Source organism: Carcharodon carcharias, chromosome 4 (assembly GCF_017639515.1).
Source record: "Carcharodon carcharias isolate sCarCar2 chromosome 4, sCarCar2.pri, whole genome shotgun sequence".
NCBI classification, from domain to species: domain Eukaryota; kingdom Metazoa; phylum Chordata; class Chondrichthyes; order Lamniformes; family Lamnidae; genus Carcharodon; species Carcharodon carcharias.
Window position 1 is genome coordinate 122,208,607 of NC_054470.1, and position 24,870 is coordinate 122,233,476.

The 24,870-nt window shown below is 42.9% G+C and overlaps 1 protein-coding gene across 1 annotated transcript in view; it reads left to right on the forward strand.

Moving 5' to 3' along the window:
• LOC121276861 (ADAMTS-like protein 1) overlaps nt 1–24,870 on the forward strand; it is a 572,059-nt gene that overhangs the window by 274,054 nt on the left and 273,135 nt on the right. The window contains exon 3 of the mRNA XM_041185436.1: nt 24,503–24,630. Within this exon, the coding sequence (XP_041041370.1) occupies nt 24,503–24,630 (128 nt within the window). The remainder of the gene's footprint in view (nt 1–24,502; nt 24,631–24,870) is intronic.

Genomic DNA, 24,870 nt, shown 5'->3' on the forward strand with positions numbered 1-24,870 from the left:
GAGTGTGTGCGTGTGTGTGTATGTGTGTGCGTGTGTGTGTGCATGTGTGTATGTGAGTGTGTGTGTGTGCGTTTGTATGTGTGTGCGTGTGTTTGAGTGTGAGTGTGTGTGAGTGCGTGTGTGTGTGTGTGCGTGCGTGTGTGTGTGTGAGTGTGTGTCTGTGCGTGTGTGTGTGAGTGTGTGTCTGTGCGTGTGTGTGTGTGTGCTTATCTTCAAGTTGTTGTGACCTGGTATGTGCTGTGTAAAAGTTTGGGAGAAGCAGATTCAGTAATAAGTTTCAAAAGGGAAGTGAATAAATAATGAAAAAGGAGAAATTTGCATGGCTACTGGGAGAAAACAGAGAGTGTGGGGCTAATTTGGATAACTCTTTCAAAGGGCTGCCACAGGCACAATGGGCCAAATGGCTCCCTCCCAAAAGCAGGCTCCTGCACACCTGGTAACAACATAAAGGTAAAGCTCCAAGATTTGTTCACACTGGCAGGATGGAAAATCCATTTCTTCCTGCCTGGTGACATTAATAAATGTGGCGATGATTGGCACTAGCTGCACAGGATCTGTGCACTCAGATACAGCAGTCTAAGCCTTCCACAAGGCACAGAATAAAGGCCACTTAAGGATAAGTAATATTTGTTAAAATACATAGAGCCAGGGTTAACTCTTGATTCAATCATTACTTTGTAACAACCAAAATTATTGTTGGAATGAGTGTATTTCTGTAATCAATTCCATGTTGCCTGTTGGAAAGAGGAGATAAGAGACCAATGATCTTTTTTTCATTCCACACTTTTAATCTTATGAAGGGATTTAACTTTCTAATGTCTTTAAAGTGTCCCTTTGCACAATAATTGAAACTATTGCTGCTGAATTTAATGGCACCTCCAATTTGTCTTTAATAAAGTGTGTGAAGAAAGCACCATCCTTAAAATAATATCACTTATTAAAAATGTCACTATCGCAAAAGTTGAAGTTATTTTAATCTATCAGGATGAATTGAACAAGTTATTGGAATAGCTTCCCTTCCACTCCTGTTTCTGTTCATATTTCTGATCCTCACTCCTCGATTCGTTCATGTTAATGGAACATTGTTACTCAGTATTCAAATATTTTGAACAAGATTCACCATTTAGGTGAACACTCGCCTGTTCAGCGAGTGTTGCTGTTTTGCTATGTGTCTGGGAATGTACAGGACAACGTTTTCAGATAGTTTGTAGCGTGTCGAGAAGAAGATGAAAAGATTTTTATTTAGTTTTCCTATTATTAACATCTGTACATCATTTTAAATGTCATAAACCTGCTTTTGCTGATGAAAGAGCATGTCACATGAAATGAGAGAAACACCAGGAGAGCACCCAGACCGAAATACAAGATAAACTGACATTTCTGGGGATCAGTTCTAATGCTGATATTTATCTGCACCTAAATTAAAAGAAACAGTCAAGGATAAAAGGTTGGGATCCAGGACAATCCTTTATAAAACATTTACATTTGGCAGGTTTTCAATGAGGCCTGAAAAGTTTTAACGGCGATTCCAGTGTATGTCTAACAGAATTTGATATTATCCATCTCCCACGCGGATGACTTTCTGTGATTTGATGGGAACAAAAGGGTTAATGATCTCCTAATTTTGCAATCAGTTTATTACATGTTAATATTGTCCTGTTTAGTTTCTGGTTATCTAAGATGTGGGGGATGACCTCTGTGACATCATGAGTATAGCAGACTGTTAGGTTGTCACCTTTCATTCTTTTCATTAACACCTGGCTCAGCTTGATGTCTCTGTGAATATATATTATTAATTTCAATATGCAAGAGTGAGGGGAAAGTATGAAAAACTGGAAAATACCCTGAAGTATAGTAACACTGTTTATACCCTAGCCAGTATGAAAGGTGATACTTCTATTTTGTCAATAAATACCACTACTATGTGTATAAATAGAGATCATTCATCTGTAATGCTTAGCAAAATAAAATGATACAAAAGTTTATTGTTCATAAAATAACATTTAATTTTGTTGTGATTTATGCTGACCACAGTCATCACTGCAGCTTAACTAGTTATATAAGATTCAATGATCAGTGCCATTTTAATTTACTTGCATTTTACATCCTCTTTAATGAAATCTGCTATCATTTTGTTCTGAAAACACTGACATTCGATTCACTGGCTATGGTTCCATTCTAACAGTCGGAGTTAGGGCTAGTTGAATATCTCCTGTTGTCTTCAGCCAAATCCAGAACCATTGCTCCTCCCTGCCTCAGTGACAGGTGCAGTACTGGCAGAGGAAAATTAAGCTCATCTCAGGGTTCCTATTCCAGGAAATAGAAAGGAGCTCGATCAGCTGCATTTCACAGTCAAATCTTTACTTGGTGGGTCGTACGATTCTGCTTTTTTGCTCCTTCCTATCCCTCTGTAACGAGCAATTTCTTAATGGATTCTTGATCAAACTCCTTTCTTCCTTTTTCATCTTGTTGTTGCTATTTCTCTTCTCTCCAGCTCACAGTAGATCCTGGGTTTGTTCAGGAACATAGAAATGTATACGATTTCTTCTATTGATTAACTTCTATGAAGCAAAAGCTCTGGCTGAGTTTTTTTCTCTCACTCTATTGCCTAGAAATGTAAAGCACAGTTTGATAGTGCCTTGATCACTGCTTGTCTTGAGATCAGGGCATTGAGCACAGATCAGGGACATGACTTAGGATCCTAATGGTCTGTGTGCTTCAATGTTGCTCTATGCAATGCAGTTACTCATTGAGCTATCAGCAAAGTTACAGATTGTCTATGTTATTGTGGCATCACAACACATCCATGATGCATTCTTTGCTCTTCCCATTGCAATCTAACATCTGTGTATCTCTCTCTAGCAGATAATGAGTTCTGCTAGACAGAAGATGTCTCCAAAATTGTTACTAACCAGCAGAATGCATGTTTTAACGGTGCCTCACTGGATGATTACAGTTATGTGTCTGCTCATTGTCCCAAAGTAGAAAGCTTCACTTTCCCGCAACATTCCATCTCATTGCCCTGCCAACAGGCAGCTGGGTGAGGTGAAGACGTTTGAGTGACAGGCAGTCCTGGAACTTGAGCCTGTGACCTCCTGATTTAAGGTAAGTGCTTTCACATCAGTGTTCCAGGTCCATCTATTATGTATTCATTTATACTAGTGGCCTGTATTTCCTTTAGTGATGTGGCCTCTTTTGTTGCCTTGTTTTCTCTGTGTACCTTCTCATTCTCTGTTTGTAACCAGAAGACCCCATATCCACTCAGGATTGTGCAGGTCCCAGCATGTTACTGCTGTAGCTATTCCCCTCCTACAGAGGCACTGCTAAGAATCCTTTTCTGTGTCAGATCAGCATTTCACGAAGCAGGACTCCATGGTGCTATCTCCCAATCTACCAGTGGGAGGGTCAGACTAGAAAAGACAGGTGGCCACAAAAAGTGGGTGTGAGGAACTGCAATCAAATTTTTCTTTTAAATAGCTTGTTCATTAACTTTGATTATTTTGTCTCTGGGCTTATTCTGAAAATGACTGTCTTCTTTGTTCTAATGCAAAGAGTGGGAAGGTAAGCAACCTGTTTGTGAGGCAGTCCAGGGGAGATGTGAAAGTGCAGTGGAACGAAAATCCTATCGATTCTTCATCTGTCCCTGCAAAGAGCCATAAGGCTCCCACTCGACCTTTCCTTCAATAGCACGATTAAGATCTCCAGCAACAGATTTTCCAAGAAGTGCTTTAAGAAATAATGACTAACTATTAGTGTGAGTATTCATTTTCAGACTCTGAGGAGCACAGGTGTCTTGGAGGATTGTGGGGTTGGAGGAGATTACAGAGGTAGGGAGGAGCAAGACAATGGAGGGATTTGAAAACAAGGATGTGAATAATAAAATTGAGGTGTTGCTTGACTGAGTGACAGTATATGTCAGCAAGCTGACCATGGAAAGGGAAACAAGGTATTAAAACCAATGGATAAGAAAAGAAGTGTATCTCATAAAAATCCCTTTCTAAAGAATTTACTTTGAATAAAACCTTGCCCCAATGAGTGAGACACTGGGACAGATACCCAGGGAAAAGCAGCCAAGGCTACCAACGCTGCCGGGAGTACAAGTGTGTGGAGTTTACAGTAAGTCACAATCAGACTGGTCTTCTTCTATCCATTGGTTGATGGTTCATTGATTGGGTTCACACATGAAGAGTGAAGACTCAGTCGAGATACTAAAGCTTCCTGTGGGACTGAATCACAGTAAAGAGTCAGCACCTATAGCAGTGGAGAAAACTGGCAAGGAAGGGAACAATGTATAAAATGCAAACATCATTATTACATTATCAACCTAAGTCAGGGAATGAATTAGAAAACCTAACGTTTTGAATCTGGTTTTTGTTTTGACTTACACATCCAGCCTATAGAAAATATGATTCTATTATTTCCACCATAATTCTTCCCTTCACTGTGAGATCAGGTGCAGGAGAGATGAATATCCTTTAGAAAGATGAGAAAAATGCCTGTGTGTCTCCGTTAATAAAGTTAATATTTTTAACTTAATGATGAGGCTTATGAAATTAATTTGTAAAAATATCTTTGGTGAAGTATTAGCAGTAAATGTAATTTTTATTTGGATGGCTGTGAAGGTGAAACACAATAAACAGAACCAGCCTTTCTGATGAAAATGATAGTGTGAAATGTTGATCAGGCCCAACTTTCACATTGAGTTATAACCTTGTTTAACAACCCCCCCCCCCCCCCACCACCACCACCCACTGCCCACCACCCACCCAGCCCCCTCCCCCCCAGCCCCCTCCCTACTGGCCCACCACTCACCCAGCCCTCTCCCCCCAGCCCCCTCCCCACTGGCCCACCACCCACCCAGCCCCCTCCCCCCAAGCCCCCTCCCCACCCCGCTAGCCCCCTCCCCACTGGCCCACCAACCCTCAGCCCCCTTCTCACTGGCCCTGCCGGAGCTGCATTCAACCAGCATCTTCTCACTGAGGAAAATTCTGAACACAACAGTTACAATCAGCAACTCGAAAATGTTTTCAACCAGTTATTGGGAATAAATTATACATGTCAATGAAAGCTAATGAGCAGAAAACATATGAAAGACTGTGAAATGGCCAAGTTATATCATTAGTATATTTGGAGAAGACAATTCTGCTGTTAACAATCACTTTAATCTGAGAGGTGGCTAATGGGCTTCTGTGGTTAAACACAAACACTTTACTGAGAGGCTGGAAAGAAAAACACAGTTTAAAAGAAGCGTGAGCTCAGTCTGTCAGACACGATTGGTCTTAACAGCTTTTTATTATTTTCCCTGGTGTTAAAACATGGCATAACAGAATTATACACGGGCTGCCCACTGCCTGGGTGTTAGCAGCACCTCTGGAGCAGCTGGGATGCCTGATCGTTGATTGAAGTCACTCAAGACACTTGTAATGTTCAAATGAGAGAGGCAGTGCAGATGAGAGAAGAACCCACAGGGCAAAGGTTACTACAGCTGAGGCAGTTACTGTGCCTTGTTCTCACTGACTGTCAGCAAGCAGGCTGCAAACACACGCACACTGCTTCCAGCTCAGGAATTTCCACCCCCCACCCCCCCAACTCTGCCCCCTCACCGCCCCTCTTTCCTTTATTTGCATGTCTGATAAGGTAAAACCTGATTGGACAGCTGCCGTGCCTGAATTTCCAAGTTGAGAGAAGCGTGCAGCTCGTTGTTCTGGAACTGTGAGTGTTGCTGATGGGAGCAGATAGACAGGGCTGCAGTGTGTTAGCGGAGCCTTCTATGTCACAGTGCACAGAGGAACATTCCAGTTAGCAGGGACGCCAGGGCACCTACAGTGATGGACCCATGTCACTGGGCAACACCTACTACATTCCTTCTGATCCTGCTCTTTATTGTGCTGGTAAATAAAATACATTTTCTTTGCATTCTAACTTAATCCCTGAGTTCAGTTTTCTTCAGGGGAACATTCATTCCCCTTTTTTAAATCAAATTTCTGGAATATGAAGTCAGCTTTATTTGTATGCAGTGAAAAATTATATTTACTTTGAGTAGTTTACTCTTCATTTATAGTCCAGAAATTGCAACAGGTTTTCTATTATGCCTTTAAAAATAAAACTGTTACTAAGCAACTGACATCTGTTGATAGTTAGTTTTGAGAAGTGCAAATGCTTTTTATTCCCCCAGTAAATGCTTTTCAGGATGCATGGGCTGTGTGATGTTGGGATTGAGGAGCACAGAATCGGATTGTTGTGGAGCAGTACACCTCACATATAGCAGCACATTCTACACATGCAACAGCATACTCTTACACAGACTTTCTGAGATATTTGCTAAATCAATAGGAAACTGGCTCTTACTTTCATTTTATCATTTCTTGTACTGGGTTTTGGTGTTTTGGAAGAAAATATTGAAACTTGCAGTTTAGTATTTTAAGTGTTGTTTTTATGCAGAGCATATTTGGATAATATGAAAATGAGAAATATGTAAATGATTGTTAAATGAGTGATTTTTTTTAAAAATTGCCTGTTTTCCTATCAGTGTCATCATTCCTGAGCATGTTCCTAATGGTTGACTTGTCACTTTGAATGTGTTTAAATATGATAGCTGGTACTCTGGGGCTCTCTTATTCCTTCCTTTCTGTCCTCTGAGGAGCTAACGTCTGGTAAATTCATAACTCTGACAAGCTGCTGCAGGAAAGGACTCTCACTTTGTCAAGTGCCCTGGGACATTTTCTATTTTAAAGGGGCTAAATGAATGCAAATTATTGTTGCTTCTATGTCAAATTACTCAGTCTAGCCACTCCCTTATTTTTTTTGCACGGAAGCTAATAATGTTGTAGAGAGTTAGTGCCGACAGCTTTCCTCTAGAGAGCTTTGTTAGTGTAATATTAGCCACCGTTTGAAGCTAGTTACATGCATTGTTCATCTCTCCAAAGCAGGAAAAGATACAGCAAAGCATAAGTCGTTAATGAATCTTTGCTAAAGTGACACTGTCTTTCTCCTCAAGCCTAATACTTTTTCCTTCTTTGTGTGTGTGAATGGTTAAGAGGCTGATAAGATTGTGTCAGTGAGTTGTATCAGTTAATCTAACCCTAGACATTACCTCCTTGTGCGAAAGTGCAGAGATACTGGAACGGGGATTATTCTAGACAAAATAATGGAACTCATGGCAAGCATTGGTAGAAATTAGTCACAATACTGAGTCCAAAGTATACAAGTGATAGTTTGGCTTACCTGTGAAGGTATCAAGGTCACTATCCAAGCAGTCAGCATTTAAAAATCTGGCTTTATTTTGAAAACAGTAATATATATAGAGGTACCTTTCCCTTCCTTTGACACAACGAAAGAAAACTGTGGTTAAAAAGTAAGTACAATAAATACATAACCAGTTTGCCAAGAATTTCGTACTTGGATCAAGAATACGGTTAGAGTCTGGCTTTCTGTAAACTTAAGATAAAAATGGACAGTGTCCAATAGCTGAATGTGGAACTCAGCTACTCAGAGCAGGAAAATCCTCCATTCTCATTCTTGTCTTTGATGAGTTAGCTGGTGATAGCCTTGGTACCAACTTGGGCTTTACAGAAAGTCTTGGAATCGTTGGGCTGGGGATCAACAAGGGTATCTGCTCTTGCCCATAAACTGTGTGTGTGAGCATGTGTTTATCTGTGTGTGTGTGTGTATACATGTGTGTGTGTGTAAGCGCATGTGTTTGTGCACACGTGTGTGCATGCATATGTGTCTGTATGTATGCGGACACGTTTTTGGATGTGTATGTACATGTGTGTGTGTCTTGTGCATGTTTGTGTGTGTGTGTATGTTAGAGCGGGTGTATGTGCATGTGCCTGTGCGCACTTGTGTAGTACATGTGCGTGCGTCTGCGTACATGAGTGTATGTGCGTGCGTCTGCGTACATGTGTGTACGCGTGTGCGTCTGCGTACATGTGTGTACGCACGTGCGTCTGCATACATCTGTGTACGTGCATGCGTCTGTGTACATGTGTACGTACATTTGTACACGCATGTGTGTACATGTGTGTCTAAATGTGTGTGTACGTGCGTGCGTATGTGCATATACGTACATGTATGTGTGTGTCTGTGCACATGTGTAAATGCGTGTGTACATTTTTAAAAATTCATTCATTGATGTGGTCTTCACTGGCTGGGCCAGCATTTATTGCCCACCCCTAGTTGCCCTTGAGAAGGTGGTGGAGAGCTGCCTTCTTGAACCGCTGCAGTCCATGTGGTGTAGGTACACCCACAGTGCTGTTAGGGAGGGAGTTCCAGGATTTTGATCCAGTGACAGTGAAGGAACGGCAATATATTTCCAAGTCAGGATGGTGACTGACTTGGAGGGGAACTTCTAGGTGGTGGTGTTTCCATCTATCTGCTGCCATTGTCCTTCTAGACAGTAGTGGTTATGGGTTTGGAAGGTGCTATTGAAGGAGCCTTAGTGAATTCCTACAGCGCATCTTGTAGATGGTACACATTGCTGCTACTGTGTGTTGGTGGTGGAAGGAGTGAATGTTTGTGGATGAGAAGCCAATCAAGCGGGGATGCTTTGTCCTGGATGGTGTCCAGCTTCATGAGTGTTGTGGGAGCACACACACATCCACACACATGCATCTTGTGGCATTTACAGATACTCCCCAAAGAGGACAATTCAGCAACATCTCACTGGTAATGATGGAAGAAGTGTACCTCACCAGGTGCACACCTTACGTGCAGTTATAAAAGTGAACATTCTGATTTCTCACTGATGGGGAACCTAATTTGGAGGGGGAATTTAATTCCGATGAGGTGGATTTTTTATGAGCACGCATGACATGCTAATACACGCAAAAGAGCTTCCTGACATTGTTCATCGGGAAGGCCAACCCGCCATTAACCCGCCTTGAAAGTCCCAAGAACCTCATCGCTAAGGTCCATCCTGCCGTCAGGAAACTGATTTTTGGCCTCACGACAAATGAAATTCCCCTGCCCACCAAGCTTCATGCTGCTGGTGGGAGCAGAAGATTTCACCCAGGGTAACGATTCCATATAGAGTATGAGAAATGGCCAGTGAATCTGTACTTGGTGATTTTGTTTGAAGAGGAATGATGGCTGAGGCACAAGAGAGAACTGTATGCTACTCTTTAAATCTTTTAACATTCATCTGAGCTATCACTGAGGACCTTGGGTTAATTGCCATGATGAAAATGGCATCATTTTGATTAGTGTGTCTGCCTATTTTAATGTTCAGTTTTGATTTGCCCAGCAATGGAATCACTCCTATGATATTCCCTATCTAGCTTATAATTGACTACTCTGGTGAAGGACTGAAGGGTGATTGACTCTCAATAGCCACACTTGAAGACAGGACCAGTTGGAGACTCTGCATGCTGAGCCCTAAATCTGACCCACTTTCACTTCAGGTATGACTCCCCACTTGGAGCAGAGGAATGTGGATTCACCCCTTTATTCCAGCAAAAACACAACACTTTCTGAAGAAGAGGAGGATTCAGAAAAAAATATTCTTGCATTCTTAAGTATATAAAGAGTTTAGAATTTATTTCTGTAACATTGATGTTACATGCAATAGATGACTTTACAATATTTTTATTACACTAAAAAATCATGCGAATCACTTCACAAGTACTTGTACGTTGACATCTCACTATTGCTGGATGACAAGCAATTAATGTTACTCTGCAGAGGTGGGTGTGCATTGCAAACTATATTTAACAGCACCTGCAGGCAAACAACCATAAATCTCAAGATCCCATTGCTGTCACTTACCTTCAGTGAAACCCTTGACTGTGTTGTAAATATGCACTATCTAATAATGCTTGCGAGGCTTATGGTAAAGTTCTGAAGAGCTTGTTCCACCATGCTGATGGGAGTTTTTGTTGTGTGTTATGAATGAGGTACTTCATGGTGTATAATTACAGACTTGGAGCAGTTTAGTCAGTTTGATTCTGGCATCTGATTTCTCACAAATATGACATAGTTCATTTGAAATAAGTAATGTATGTTAAAGATAAGACATTGGTTTATCTGTTGCATAAAAAGCCATTTTTAGACAACTGTCGACTCTATTTATGCTGCTTAGGGTGGTAAAAATTGTTTTATCATGTGTGTTCAGAATCTATTTGGGTTCTTTGGGGTTTGTCTACTCACACAAAGTAAGCTGCTGGAGTCTGTAGTTTGTTTAAAACCACTACTCATTATTACAGCCACAATACACATATTGGGACTTCTGCTCCCTTCAGGTCTCTGTTACTCAATCATGTGATGCTAACCCTTTACCCTACATCTCCCCCCAAGTCTTTATCCCAATTATATACAGCCTCCTACATCTCCCCCCAAAGTCTTGGACTTCACAGGGTTAATCTCTAAGGTGCCTTGACCAATCTTTCTGATCTTGTTCTGATCTCTTTCTGAGGTTGAAGACATTCTGCACTCTCCCTTCTGTCAGCATGAATGTCCTTCTCCTGGGCGGCTGTAGAGCTTTATCTTGTGTCTCGTTCCTGATCTCCATCAGGATCTGAGGAGTAAGCACATGTTTCTATTGACTTTCTTTCCAAGGATATTAAGGCGATGCGGTTTCTCCTTAGATTTCCCTGGACTGTCCCAATCCTGTATGATCTCAGTTGTGGAGCTCCTTTGATTATAGCCACCTCTTCCTGTTGGTCTTGTACCCATACTCTCTCCTTGAGCTTCAGCACTGATAAGTCTCATGCCCTAGGCCTGAAGTTAAAGTTAAGAGTCTGTTTGTTTCTCTGTTTTACCCTCTTGGGTCGTTTGAGGTGATATTAAGTTTTAGTTTCTGTTGGAGGGCTGGAGGTTATATTCGCATTCTCCTTCCCATTAACACCTCTGATGCTGAGAAACCATTTTGTAGCGGTGAGATTTGCTAAATCAGAAGATCGAAATTAAGATTTTTGTTCTTCTTTATCAAGGCTTTGATAGTTCACACACCTCCTCTCAGCTTCTCTATTAACCTGAGGATATCGAGGTGAGCTGGTTACATGAATGAATCCATAATCCATTTTGAAATAATTCATTCATAAATTGTGGCCCATTGTCTGACACCACAAAGTTTGAGTGTTGCATAAATTCTCTTCAGTGACTGAACGACGGTTCTGCTGTGATACTGTGCAATCTGTTCACTTCAATCCACCTTGAGTATAATCAATGACAATAATGAATATCTCTGCCGTTAAAATCGGATAAATCCATTCCCAGGTCAGCGTCCACTGACTTGTTTAGTCGAGTTAAATCCATGCAGATTCCTATTGAGCCTTTTGGGTTTGGGACCGAGATCATTCCTAAACACTATTGTTTACGGTGAGATAACCCCCCTTCTGTAGCAGGTTCTTGATTTCACCCATGACTTTGTCCAAGAGTGGGTGAGGGACTTTCCTCGGTGTAAAGAAGAAATTTGGTTTAGCATCAGCTCGTAGGGTAATATGGTACACGGCTTTCAGATTTCCGAAGTGAATAAATAATCTCGGAAATTCAGTCCTGAATGTATTGCTGTAATGCTCATGAGCAACATCATCAACTTTAGAGAATGGCTTCAATTTTAAGCATGCCTTGTTGCTTAGTAAAGAGGATTCTTGATTCTGGATGACATACAGAGGTTCAATGATTTCTCCATCTTTGTACTTCAGTTTTGCCATGTGTTGGCCCATGACTTTCAGTGTAGTCCCACATGTACCTTGTAACTGGATGGATGAAGACGGTAGTGTAATGTGCTTACGCCATTTTATTGTGTCAGATAAGACCAAAACACCTGCCCCTGTGGCTAATTTAAACTCTGTGGGGTGTTCATCCGCTTCAAGTTTAATACTCCAGTATTTATTTTCTGTTTTATTTACTTCCCCTGGGAAAGTTATTTCCTTTATCTGTGGTTATCCATTTCTTATATGTGTTTTGGCTTTAATCATTTTTCCTTCTTTTTGCAGGTTGTGTTTTAGATTAGCAGACCATTTTAAAATGTCCTGTTTTCCCACAGTTGTTGTACTCTGCTCCCCCTGCTGGCCATTCTTCCCGCCTGTGTAGAGTTTCCCAACACACCGAGAGCATTTCGAGATGGCGATCGGTGCGCTTTTCCCTATTATCACGAGCTTCTGCTTTGGCGCACTTTCCCTCTTCTGGCCGACATGCGGAATAGCCTCACTCATTTGTTTACCATGGGACCACAACTTCTCCATGAACAAACACTCTATTTTGTTTTCTGAACTCAGCTTGTCTCACAATTTGTACTGTCCTGACTGGAGTTAAATCTTCACTCATTTGTAAGAGATCTAATAACGCTTCATCTGAGACTTTATTACAGCCACGACATGCAGATTGGGAACTCTGCAGAATGTTGGAACTTATGCTCTTCAGATCTCTGTTACTCAATCATGTGATATTACATTAGCATCATGTGCTTCTGATGTTAACCTTTTACTCCACAAACATCATCCCCTGAATCTCAGTATTTAAATTCAAACATGAAAACCAATAACATGGTGAAGCACCAAACAGCTCCTGGTATCAATAGGGCCCTGCCCCAATTCAAAGATCTATGTCCCAATGTGAATCTGCACTGACAGAAGGGAACTGATGAAGGATATTGGAAGGATATTGTTAAAAATTGAATATCTGCAGCACAGAACCTGCTATTTCTTGGGCCATAATTTTGCCCATGTTGGGTGGGCGTGGCAGGCAGGCCCAAGAGCAGTCGTGAAGCTGACTACTGTCCACGATTGGGCCCCGACATGGATTTCGTGCTGACCGGCCAGTTAACGGCCAGTCAGCATCAAACGAGCGCTGCAGCGCTCAGCACTGTCGGGGTGGAGGTGGGAGGAGCATGGAGCTGCCTCAGGGAGCTGAAGATTTATGACAATAAAAACAAACATATTAAAAATAATGAAAACATGTTCCCTCATGTGACTCTGTCACATGAGCAGGGACATGTTAAATATAAGTGTTAAAAGTTTTACATTTTTTAAAATCACTGGTTGAAACCTCATCCCGCCTGAGGATGATGTTTTGCCAAAAATGCAAAGGTTGCTTGGTCTTTTCACCTGCCCGCCAACCAAACGGTTTGGATAGGCAGTGAAAAATTCCAGGTAATTGGGTTCTTAAGGGCCTTAATAGGCCACTTCATTAATGACGGGTGCAGCTCTGACTCCCACGCGTGCCCGCTGACCATAAAGCAAGTGAGTGATGACATCGGGGTGCTCACATCATTTTACATTCATTCAGGTCAGGCACCGGTCCATCCAACAAGTGAAAAGTTCTGGCCTTGGTGTTTTTTTGCTAAATTGGATGCTGCATTAATTATATTGCATGAAATTTATCTAAGAGATATGGAAAAATAACTAAAAGAAATTGATCAGCAAATGATTGATTGTTCAAATTACTTTGTGATATACCTTGGTATTTTCAGGTTGGCTACTCATCATCACTGTGGACATGTTGGCCAGGAACTCGAAACAGATGATAATTTATGCACAAATAATATCCAATAACACAGCAACTATTTTAGGGAACAGGCTGGTTGAGGTATCATGTTCAAGTATCCTCAGTTTGCATCAAACGTTTTTCCTTTCTTTCTGCTCCATCGAGTGTTTGTACCATTTTTGTACCAATTTTCAAGGGCTGAATTCTCCGGTCAGCGAGCAGGGGTGGGGGCCACTTGCCAATGCGTAAAATTACGCATGGTGATGTAAGGTGTGCGTCCCGATGTCACCGCGCATCATTTAGATTTCCAGTTCGGCAGGCACGCAGCCAAGTCAGCTGCCCACCCGCCGAACTGTCAAAGGCCTGTTAAAAACTAGTTAAAGCAATTAACTGAGCTGCCCGTCCAACCTTAAGGTTGTCGGGCAGGCGAAGAGCCCAGGCGGCCTTCATATTTCTCATGGAATCTCATTCACGGGCGGGATGAGGTTTCACGAAGGGTTTTAAAATTCAATAAAAAATTTTAAAAATAATTCTTTGACATGTCCCAGCTCATGTGAGTGTCACATGAGGAGACATGTTTTTAAAGTTTTTAAATGCTTTATTTCAAGTTTTAACTGTCAAACTAATCTCCCTGAGGAAGCTCTGTGCAGGGAACTGCCCCCACCCCTCCCCTCCTGCCTGCACAGGGAGTGTTCAGCACTTCCGGGCGCATGTCACACTGGATGGGCCTTAATTGGCCCGCCCACATAAGATGGCGGCGCGGCTCCGATCAGGGGCACCAATCAGGTTTGCGCCCACCCCCACCTGCCCCCCACCCGGACAACTCCCCCCAATGGGGGGAAGTGAAGTTTCTCATTCATAATTCATGAGAAAACTGGCTGGAAAAGTTAGCTTTATTTACGGAAAGTAGTAATGTACTCAAAATAAATTGAAGTAGTTTTTGTGCAACTTTTGATCCTAAGTTTGCACTTTCATTTCAAAGATTAAAAAAAAGTAATTTTCCTGGTAAAATTATTCCTGACCCCTGTTAACAGCAATTTTAACAGCCAGTATCTCAAAACTAATGTGTGAAGTTAGACCGAGGTTAGACTAGGTCACTGTGCTCAGGGACCTGACTGCAGTTAATTCCTGAAACCTGGTTTTGCTATGTTGCTGTAAAATGATGCACTCAGTTACAAAGCAGCCTGTTTTCAGCTTACAGCGATTACTGAGAAGTTATATGTTGAGGAATGCAGTTCCATCTACTCTGCAACTCAGTAAATTATATATAAATACTCTGCAGGCCTTACTCTGACAATTAATTACTGGTTGTTTAGAAGCTAAGTATAGTTAATTAGTTCCATTACCTTTTGTATCAAATTGAAAAGGTATAGTTGATTTTCTTCATAAAGCCAAAGTTTTATCATAGTTGCTTGCAATTCCTTGAAATCTTTGCTTATAGAAACTTAAAAATGCCCCATTTTCATTGCAATGTGTCTTACAGCACTGAAAGTTTGCAAGATTCGCAGGCCAGTCGAAAACAATAAGTTTAAATGTTCCAAGTATACCCTGGCAGTGGAAAACCCTTGTCTTCGGTTTACTGGAAAATCATTTGAATCAAAAGGCAGAAAATTATGGACGCCAGGTCTGGGATTTTCCAAGAGCCACTGGCAGCAGGCAGGGCCTAATACCTCAAAACTTCTGGCAGACTCAAAACTTTTGCCCTTAGGTTTGCTATGAGATGCTACCGTGAAGCCTTTGTGACTAAAGACTGGGACATATTTCCTATACAATTGCCTTACCATGGAGGCTTCCCAATGGTTGCAAAAATGCAACAGTTTTAGTGACGAGAGCGATCAATCATACATTGTTCCAGTAAAAGTCACAAGGAGATGTGATCATCTAGTTTGAACTTATATGTAAAAGTAATGCCCCCATTAATCTTTGCACCCTGTGACAGTCCAGTGACTTATTTATGACCCTGTTTCCAACAAGCTCCAATTGACGGTTTCTTCCCTGCCGTCCAGCCAGGGTCATGAAATTATAGCATCTGCAATTTGGTGACCTAGTCTCTGCCCCTTTCAACTGGAATGAGGAATGAGGTTCATGACATAATTCAGGTTAATACCATCGTTGGTGTTGAGTAATGGGCCAGGAATGTGACAGAAGACTCAGATTATTACAAATTCTTCTGAAGTACAAGAGTTGGGACTAAATTCTAACTAGTTTTACATTTTTTTCATAGTTGTACCTACAAGTAGCTTTTTTAAATTTTATTAACTTTGAGCTATTCATATTACTTTAAAAAAATGGATTGCACCTACTCTAATTTAAAATTATTCCCAGGATAACTTGGATTTATTAAATTGGGAAATGAAGTGATCCATTAGATTTTATTTACTAATGTGAAATGTTATTCACTTCTGAAGTAATCAGTCTGCTTTATAAGGTATGGTTTATGACTGCTTAACATATCAACACTGTAACAATATTCTCTCCCAAATGGAGGCGTCCCTCCTATTTAAAAAGGTAGTGTTGTTTTCTGTGTACTTGGGGATAATGGGGTAGAATTTGGTGTTAAGAGGCAGTGCAGAATGAACAGTGTGGCACCGGCTGCCCAGTTTACACCCGGTCCATACAACATTCACTAACTGTGGGCTCTGGTTAGTTTCTCACCAGCGCCTGACTGAAACCACAGAGACTTTAGCCACAGGGTTTAACACACCAATTGCCTGGTTAGTGGATGGGAAAGTGGTTGGGAAGCAGCTGCCCTGCAACATTTGAAAGTGACATGGAGACCAGCGGGTCGATGGGAGGGATTTCGTGGTTAGGGAGAGGGTAGGTGGAATCTTTAGGATTTGGGGCAAGGGGCTTCTGAATGTCATGGTTAAGGAGGGGAATCCTGGGTGGGGGTTGTCATGGTCAGGAAGGGGGAGGGGGATCTGGGTGAATTTCTGGGGTCAGGGAGGATGATGGGGGAGGGGTTCCAGAGCCGAATTGCATGCTTAGTATTTTGAGGGGGGACCCTGGGGGGTGGGGGACCTATGTCATCAGAAAGAGTGGGGGATGGTGGGTGGGATCTGGGAGGGAGGCTCATGCTTAGTATTTGAGGGAGGAGGATCCTGGGGAGGTGGGGAGATGGCCTGGGAGAGGGTGTGGAGGGGAATCCAGGTATAGTCTCCTGGCCAGCAAGTGGCAAAGAGGAAATCTGAAGCAAGGGTTGCCTAAACGTTCCTTACGTGACCCAGCGCAGCAATGCTGGTCCCTCGAAGGAACTCTGCTGAAGGCAGGATGCTCTCTCGCTGCTCTTCACCTGGTGTTGGGGAACTCATTCCTCCTTGTTCAATCTGATAGGAACTTAATCTGGGGGCCTGATATCCTCCCACCCCAAATAACATGTGGATTAGGAACCCTGCATTTCAGCAGATCTGTGTTGAGTTGGTGATCCCTCTTAGGATGTTACAATTGCCTCAGTGCTGCCAAGCTATTCGGGAAAATCACTAATAATGCTGCCCTTGCTAACAATGCAGTAAATCTCGCTAGAAAATGTATGTCTGTCAATGTGTTGAGGACAAGATTGGATTGAAATGGGTTGGGTTGCTTCCTGTGGTCAAATAGTCGACCAACACAAAGGGCAGGAATTTCCTGGAATGGCTGACTTGGCTACAAACACCCCTAAATTAAATCATCGTGTGCTGCAACCTCCAGTGGTGATTGGACATCACACTCACTGGAGAACAAATCAGAATCGGCTGCAACAAGGATTATCTAAAAGGGTGTGCCAGTTTACAGCTAGGAGAGGTACAGAATCTGTGCTGTATCACAGGAATTGCATTTCTGTAGTATGGGCATTTCCCCAAAGTCAATTGTGAAGAATATCTATTTGAAGAGAGCTGGATGAAAAGACTTACATTTTCCTGAGGATTAGCTTCTGTTCCTCACTCTTGAATCAAGGAGGGGAATCCTGGATGGGGGTTGTCATGGTCAGGAAGGGGGAGGGGGGATCTGGTTGAGTTTCTGGGGTGAGGAAAGATGATGGGGGAGGGGTACCTGATGTTATAATTGTCTGTCAGCACACACTGATGGAGCACTCTGATGTCCCATAAATATGAGAAAGGTTTATAATTCTTTGTGACTTGATTTTGTTTTGAGTCACATGGATAACTAAATACCAACCTGGTAATTATCAGTTAAACCCGACAACATCAGCCCTGCAAGGTGGTCCTCATCAGTGCCGTGCTGGTATTTGGCTCAATGCCCATGGTATCTGGAATTGGAGGAGAGACTCAAGGGGACATTTGTGCAACAGTTATCAGGCCTTGTCAGCTGCAGTGGTCAGGGTCCTGATTAAGATCAAGAGACTCAGGCTGTAAGAGACCTTTTTCTGCAATCCCACCACGTGCTTGAGAATTTAAATACAGTTACAAAATCCAGAAATAAAAAACCGGTCTCAATAAGAACCCAACTGGTTCACTAATGCCCCTTAGATAAGGAAATCTGTCATCCTTACTGGGCCTGAGCTTATCTGCGATTTCAGCCCCACATCAACAAGGATGATCTTTAGCAAGCAAGCCAGTCAGTTAGGTCAAACCCACAGGCATTGCGCAGTTTCTGAAGGCAGCCCATCACCATCTTCTGAAGAGACGAGGCAATAAAATGTCAGCATTGCTATTGCATCCCAAGAATACATTTCCAAAAATTCACCAAGCTGGGATGTTTTAATTTGGCTCTTTTGCAGGAATTTTGCTTTACGGCAGAGTGACAGAGATGTGGTTGATGAAGAATTCTCTGTATCACTCTGTTCCCTGCACTGTCTATCTGTATCACCCAGATCCCGGCACTGTCTCTCTGTATCACCCAGATCCCGGCACTGTCTCTCTGTATCACCCTGTTCCCTGCACTGTCTCTCTGTATCACCCAGATCCCGGCACTGTCTCTCTGTATCACCCAGATCCCGGCACTGTCTCTCTGTATCACCCAGATCCCGGCACTGTCTCTCTGTATCACCCAGATCCCTGCACTGTCTCTCTGTATCACCCAGATCCCGGCACTGCCTCTCTGTATCACCCAGATCCCTGCACTGTCTCTATGTATCAGCCAGATCCCTGCACTGTCTCTCTGTATCAGCCAGATCCCTGCACTGTCTCTCTGTATCACCCAGATCCCGGCACTGTCTCTCTGTATCACCCTGTTCCCTGCACTGTCTCTCTGTATCACCCGGATCCCTGCACTGTCTCTCTGTATGATCCAGATCCTTGAAGTCCCATGAGCTTTGTTCCCTGCCAATAAATTACATGTAAATCCAGTCCCAAATGTCCAAATTTAGGACATGCATGGAGACGAACCCTCGGATTGCTCCATGCCTGAGACAATCACTACTTGTGTTTCCACCTGGAATTTAAGAAAGACCTGGCCCTCTTGTAGCTTTGAGCATAATTCCTGTCAGGAAGACTAGTGTCTCTTTTAATCAAAAGACGTTCCTCTTTGAACAAATTAAAATAATTCAGGAGCAGCTGCTTCAATGAGCAGCATTATCACAGTTGAAGCATGAGAATGATGAGAATGTATGGGAGAAAGTGAGGGTGAATCAGTGCCCTGAGGCAGTGGATTGTGAGGGAGCATCTTCTGATAATCACTCAGGCAGATAATGACCATGGCTGAAGACTGTATTGAGGGTAATTACGATTCACTAAAGCTTTGGAAATGGCCAGTGGGGAAAAGAATCATGTGGTGCATGAATGCTTTTCTAAGTAAAGAGTATGAAATGCTGGCCTGTAGCTGCATATTTTTAACATGCCAAGATGGGAGATCACATTTCAGCTCACTATTCATTGCATACCTTTCAGAATTCGAAGCAAATTATCATAAGCATCAGCAAGAATAAGCATCAACTTATTTTCATCTGTTCTGAATAAGACTTTCTGGGCAATTAGAGTAGTGAATTTAAAATACTGTAATTTGTCCTTTTATATATTGTCATATCTTAAACGTGATATAATAGTTTCAGAGTTTGAGAAATAGCATTGTACATTAACTTAAAGTAGTTCAACTACAATTTAGAAAAAGTTGAGTGCCAACCTGAAGTAACATTTTCAGCATCACCCAGATCACTGCACTATCTCTCTGTATCACTCTGATCCTTGCACTGTCTCTCTGTATCACCCCGATCCCTGCTTCGTCTCTCTGTATCACCCAGATCCCTGCACTGTCTTTCTGTATCACCCTGATCCCTGCACTGTCTCTCTGTATCACCCTGATCACTGCACTGTCTCTCCGTATCACCCAGATCCCTGCACTATCTCTCTGTATCACCCAGATCACTGCACTGTCTCTCTGTATCACCCTGAGCCCTGCACTGTCTCTCTGTATCACCCTGATACCTGCACTGTCTCTCTGTATCACCCTGATCCCTGCACCGTCTCTCTGTATCACCCAGATCCCTGCACTGTCTCTCTGTATCACCCTGATCCCTGCACTGTCTCTCTGTATCACCCAGATCACTGCACTGTCTCTCTGTATCACCCTGATCCCTGCACTGTCTCTCTGTATCACCCTGATCCCTGCACTGTCTCTCTGTATCACCCAGATCACTGCACTGTCTCTCTGTATCACCCTGATCCCTGCACTGTCACTCTGTATCACCCAGATCCCTGCATTGTCTCTCTGTATCACCTGGATTCCTGCACTGTCTCTCTGTATCACTCGGATCCCTGCACTGTCTCTCTGTATCACCCGGATCCCTGCACTGTCTCTCTGTATCACCCAGCTTCCTGCACTGTCTCTCTGTATCTCCCAGCTTCCTAGACTGTCTCTCTGTATAACCCAGATCCCTGCACTGTCTCTCTGTATGACCCGGATCCTTGCACTGTCTCTCTGTATCACCCAGATTCCTGCACTGTCTCTCTGTATGATCCAGATCACTGCACTGTCTCTCTGTATCACCCAGATCCATGCACTGTCTCTCTGTATCGCCCTAATCCCTGCACTGTCTCTCTATATCACCCTGATCACTGCACTGTCTCTCTGTATCACCCAGATCCCTGCACTGTCTCTCTGTTTCACCCAGATCCCTGCACTGTCTCTCTGTATCATCCAGATCACTGCACTGTCTCTCTGTATCACCCAGATCACTGCACTGTCTCTCTGTATCGCCCTAATCCCTGCACTGTCTCTCTGTATCACCTAGATCCCTGCACTGTCACTCTGTATCACCCAGATCCCTGGACTGTCTCTCTGTATGACTCGTAACCCTGCACTGTCTCTCTGTATCACCCAGATCCCTGCACTGTCTCTCTGTATCACCCAGATCCCTGCACTGTCTCTCTTTATCACCCAGATCCCTGCACTGTCTCTCTGTATCACCCAGATCCCTGCACTGTCTCTCTGTATCACCCGGATCTCTGCACTGTATCTCTGTATCACCCGGATCCCTGCACTGTCTCTCTGTATCACCCTGATCCCTGCACAGTCTCTCTGTATCACCCAGATCCCAGCGGCATGTCCTACCTCTCTGCATGGTCCAGTTCCTGCTCTGCAACACAGTAAAGAATATAAAAGTGGAATAATGTTAGTGACATTTCTCAACAGAGTCGAGTAGCATTGAGTTTTGTTCGAAATGCTGGTATTTTACAGGGTGTGTGAACCTCCTGCAGTTAGTGATTTAAATATGGTTCCTTCTGGGAACGTTGTTGAGTTTGTTTAGTGGAAGCAGTTGTGAAATTGTCTCTATGTCTTTGTGCTTTTACCTGCCTTAAAGTTCATGAACAATGGCTACCAAAATCAAGTCTCTGTGTTGGTTTGAAGCAAATAGTCAAACAAAAGCTACATTTTGAAAATATTTCAGTACTGATAGATCCGCTTTTTTTTCTATGACAAAGTGTGATTATTTTCACAGCTGATCCGTTCTGTCTCTGCCAAAACTAATTTCTAATTTGGGCAGGAGTTAACCAAAGGGCTGAACTTTGATTGCACAGTCGAATCGCTCTGCATCCAGCTGATCAGCCATTACCTGAAACTATTTTCGGGTAGGCTTGGTTGTGGTGAGCTCTGCTCTGGGGGTGTTCAGCGGCATCCCCACTGCTGCCTTTTTCCAGGGTGTTATACATGGCTGGGTGATTGAGAGAAACACAGGCTTCACTTTGTTATCTTCAAACGCCAGGCCAAGGAGCCACCTGATAATCCCCAGTGACCAGAATTCAACAGTTAGTGATGGGACCTTCAGGACTCTGAAGTGCATAGACCCTTTTATCCAGAAAAGCAATAATCTTGAAAAATATAATGCATTTTAAAAGGCTATTTGCTGTTTGTATTTCCATCTTACTCCAGTCCAGAGTGGCTTAACTCTGGGTACTGACTCAAGTCCAGAAAGACAAACGGGTTTAGAGGAATCTACTGGGTAGGAAGTCTAGACCTTCACAGTGCAACAGCCCTCAACACATTCTCCACAAGCTCTTCTTATGGTCTCTTGGTCACAATCTGGAATTTCTGCCCTCTGCTTTCTGACAATTCTGTTCTACCTTCCTTCAGGTTTCTCCTGCCATGTGTCATGAACGTAGACGGGTTCTGCCCATATTATAGCTACAGTATCTGAGAGTGGCCTGGATAGCTCACACTGCTCTCAACTGGCCTGGCTTCAAAGGCAAAATCACTGTGTATGAATCACAGTCATTATCTTTAACAAATTATTTTAAATGTGAAGAACATTGTCCCCACTTTGTTTTTATTGCCTTTTCTTCAGCCACCCAGCCTGACACTGAAGCTGCAAAATGTCTGCTCTCAGGTCATGCTCAATGCCTCCTATGGCCAGTATCCAAGCTGAGATGTTTCATTTGACATATTTCCTGGTACCTTCATGGCCTTACAACAGTTCCTGGATTAATTTCAATTATAATTACCTTGGGGTTTTTACAAGATTGAGATGTGTAGAGGCATGCTCAAAGCATCTTGTTGGGTGTATTTAACTCTGTTCACTGGATGGAAACCAGATGGCTGTGTCATTAAAATGCAGCTTAACATCTAAGATGTTCCTTCCCTCCTTCCTACGGGGAGAATTTTAACCTTTTACTTTGGGCAGGTGCGAGGTTCCTCCGGAAGTACACATGTCAGGCTCTGGTGACATCAGCAAACGACTGGAGGTTTAATCCAAGGCTTGTCTATAGCAAGTCACTTGTCAACTCTCAGCCCAAGCAGCTGGAGGCAGAGGAGACCTCGAACACTGTTATTTTTAATTATGGTTTTGAATCCTTGGTGGTGAGAACTTCTCCACTAGGCCCCACAAGGAAACCCTGGTCTTTCATCTCCCTTCCCCTGTGGTACCATCCCAATCCCCACAATGACCACTTTCCCGATTGCTGCTAATTATTCCATTGGAATAGCCAATGGTAAGTTCCGCTCCCGCCCGCAAGCACCAGAACTAAAATCACCCATGTCCCAGGCTGTGAAAGGCTGACTTGGCCCCATCAACAAACTTCCACCAGGCATTGAAACCCAGGCTTCTCCTGGTGATGCAGTCTCACCACCCCTGCCATCTTCAGTCGCTGACACCCTCAGGATATACGGAATCTGGAGGGAAAACACCCTGATGATCTGCACAGCAATTGGACCTGGATTCAGTTTTTCATTGTGTGTAACACTGAGGGTTTAAAGGATGTTGTTTTCCTGAAAAACGTTTTGGCTCATTTTCTTTTTGAAGTGAACTGTGTTAAAGTGCACTTTTACACTTTTTGTATGTGATCTAACTTTGATTAAAATGTGAAAACAGTTACCATCCTCTCAGCTATCCTAAATCCTTTTGTGAAAATGCAGTGAGCCTGTACAAAAACAGAGAGAGGTATGTCAGGGAAAATCGAGCTGCTGCATGAAGACTTGCCATGCTCACACCGCCTAAAGCATTAAATACACACTTCCCTCCATACATCATCACACACTGCATCTCCCACTCCATCTCATATCACACCCCCTCTGCACCTCATAACCTCCCAACCGCATTCCATACCATACTCCCCCTCTCCACCCCATCTCACATGATATCACAACACCTTCTCCACCTGGGAGAGCCAAAAATATTGAATGAAAACCCAGGCCCAATATCCTGACTTGGAAATATATCGGCTGTTCCTTTATTGTTGCTGGGTCAAAATCCTGGAACTCCCTCCCTAACAGCACTGTGGGTGTACCTACACCACATGGACTGAAGTGGTTCAAGAAGGCAGCTCAGCACCACCTTCTCAAGGGCAACTAGGGATGGGCAATGAATGCTGGCCCAGTCAGCGAAGCCCATATCCCGTAAATGAATAAAAAAAAAATAAAATCTCTGACCTCCTCAGGTGATTGAAACCAGTTGAGGAGAAAGCATTGACTCAAGCTCAGGTTAGTTGTAAGTGGAACATTAATACCTGGGAGTCAGTTAGACTAACATAGTGGGTCCCAATAATATGTAATTCTACAGCCTGATCTCAGAGATCAGTCTGATAGATGGAGTCTGAGACTCCAATGCGCTTACCTGTTGCAAAACCATAGAACATTTCCAGTTAAAACACTGCCACAAAGTGGAGATTATCACCATCGATTTAGTACCTGGTGAGATGGAGAGTGGGTGGAGGAAGGAGCTGAATGAATGGCAGAGGGTGGAATGTGGATATATGGTGGATATTTTAGGTTGTGGAAATAATCCAGACTCAACTCACCTTTTAACGGTTTAGTCATTTAATATAATGTTATTTTAGAATGTTTTATTCAGAAACAGCACTCCTTCGGGTAAATCTTTACATCTGAAAATTAAGTTGCTTTCGTGGAAGAATAGAATTCTCTAGAAGTTGCTGAATTATAACATTAGAAACTAATCTAATAAAAAAGATCAAAGTTTCCACATTAAAAGACCTGAAGTTGAATATGAACTGTTCACTAATCCTTAAATAAATAACCCCATATTATTCTTAATAATGCTCAATCTACCTTCAGGGCATAAGCCCCACACTGAACTACACTCAATCTTACATAAAGCAGGGCATGTCATTTCTGCTGATGCTTTCTGCTTTGGAATCTGCTGCTTTGAATGTATCAGGATATTTTCAGACAAAGATTAACTTGTGTATTGCAGAGTTCACGGACGTCTCGATCTGAAGAGAATGGAGACTCCCAGTGGGATGCCTGGGGTCCCTGGAGTGAATGCTCACGGACATGTGCTGGGGGAGCTTCATACTCACTACGACGGTGCCTCAGCAGCCGGTAAACTCTTCCTTTTTCCTTTACTGCCTGGTTCACTGTTCACTCTCCTGCCTGCTGAGGGTGATGCCACTGTTGGAAATGAAACACAGAACAGGTGTAAAATCATTTGCTCCATCCCAACAGTATCCCTTAACCTCAGGTACACCTTGTTTCACCAGTGTGACTGTTTTAGTTATACTTGTGGTCCCTCTCAGTGAGATTGTCAATTCTGCCAGTAAACCGTTTTGTATAAAAACAAAA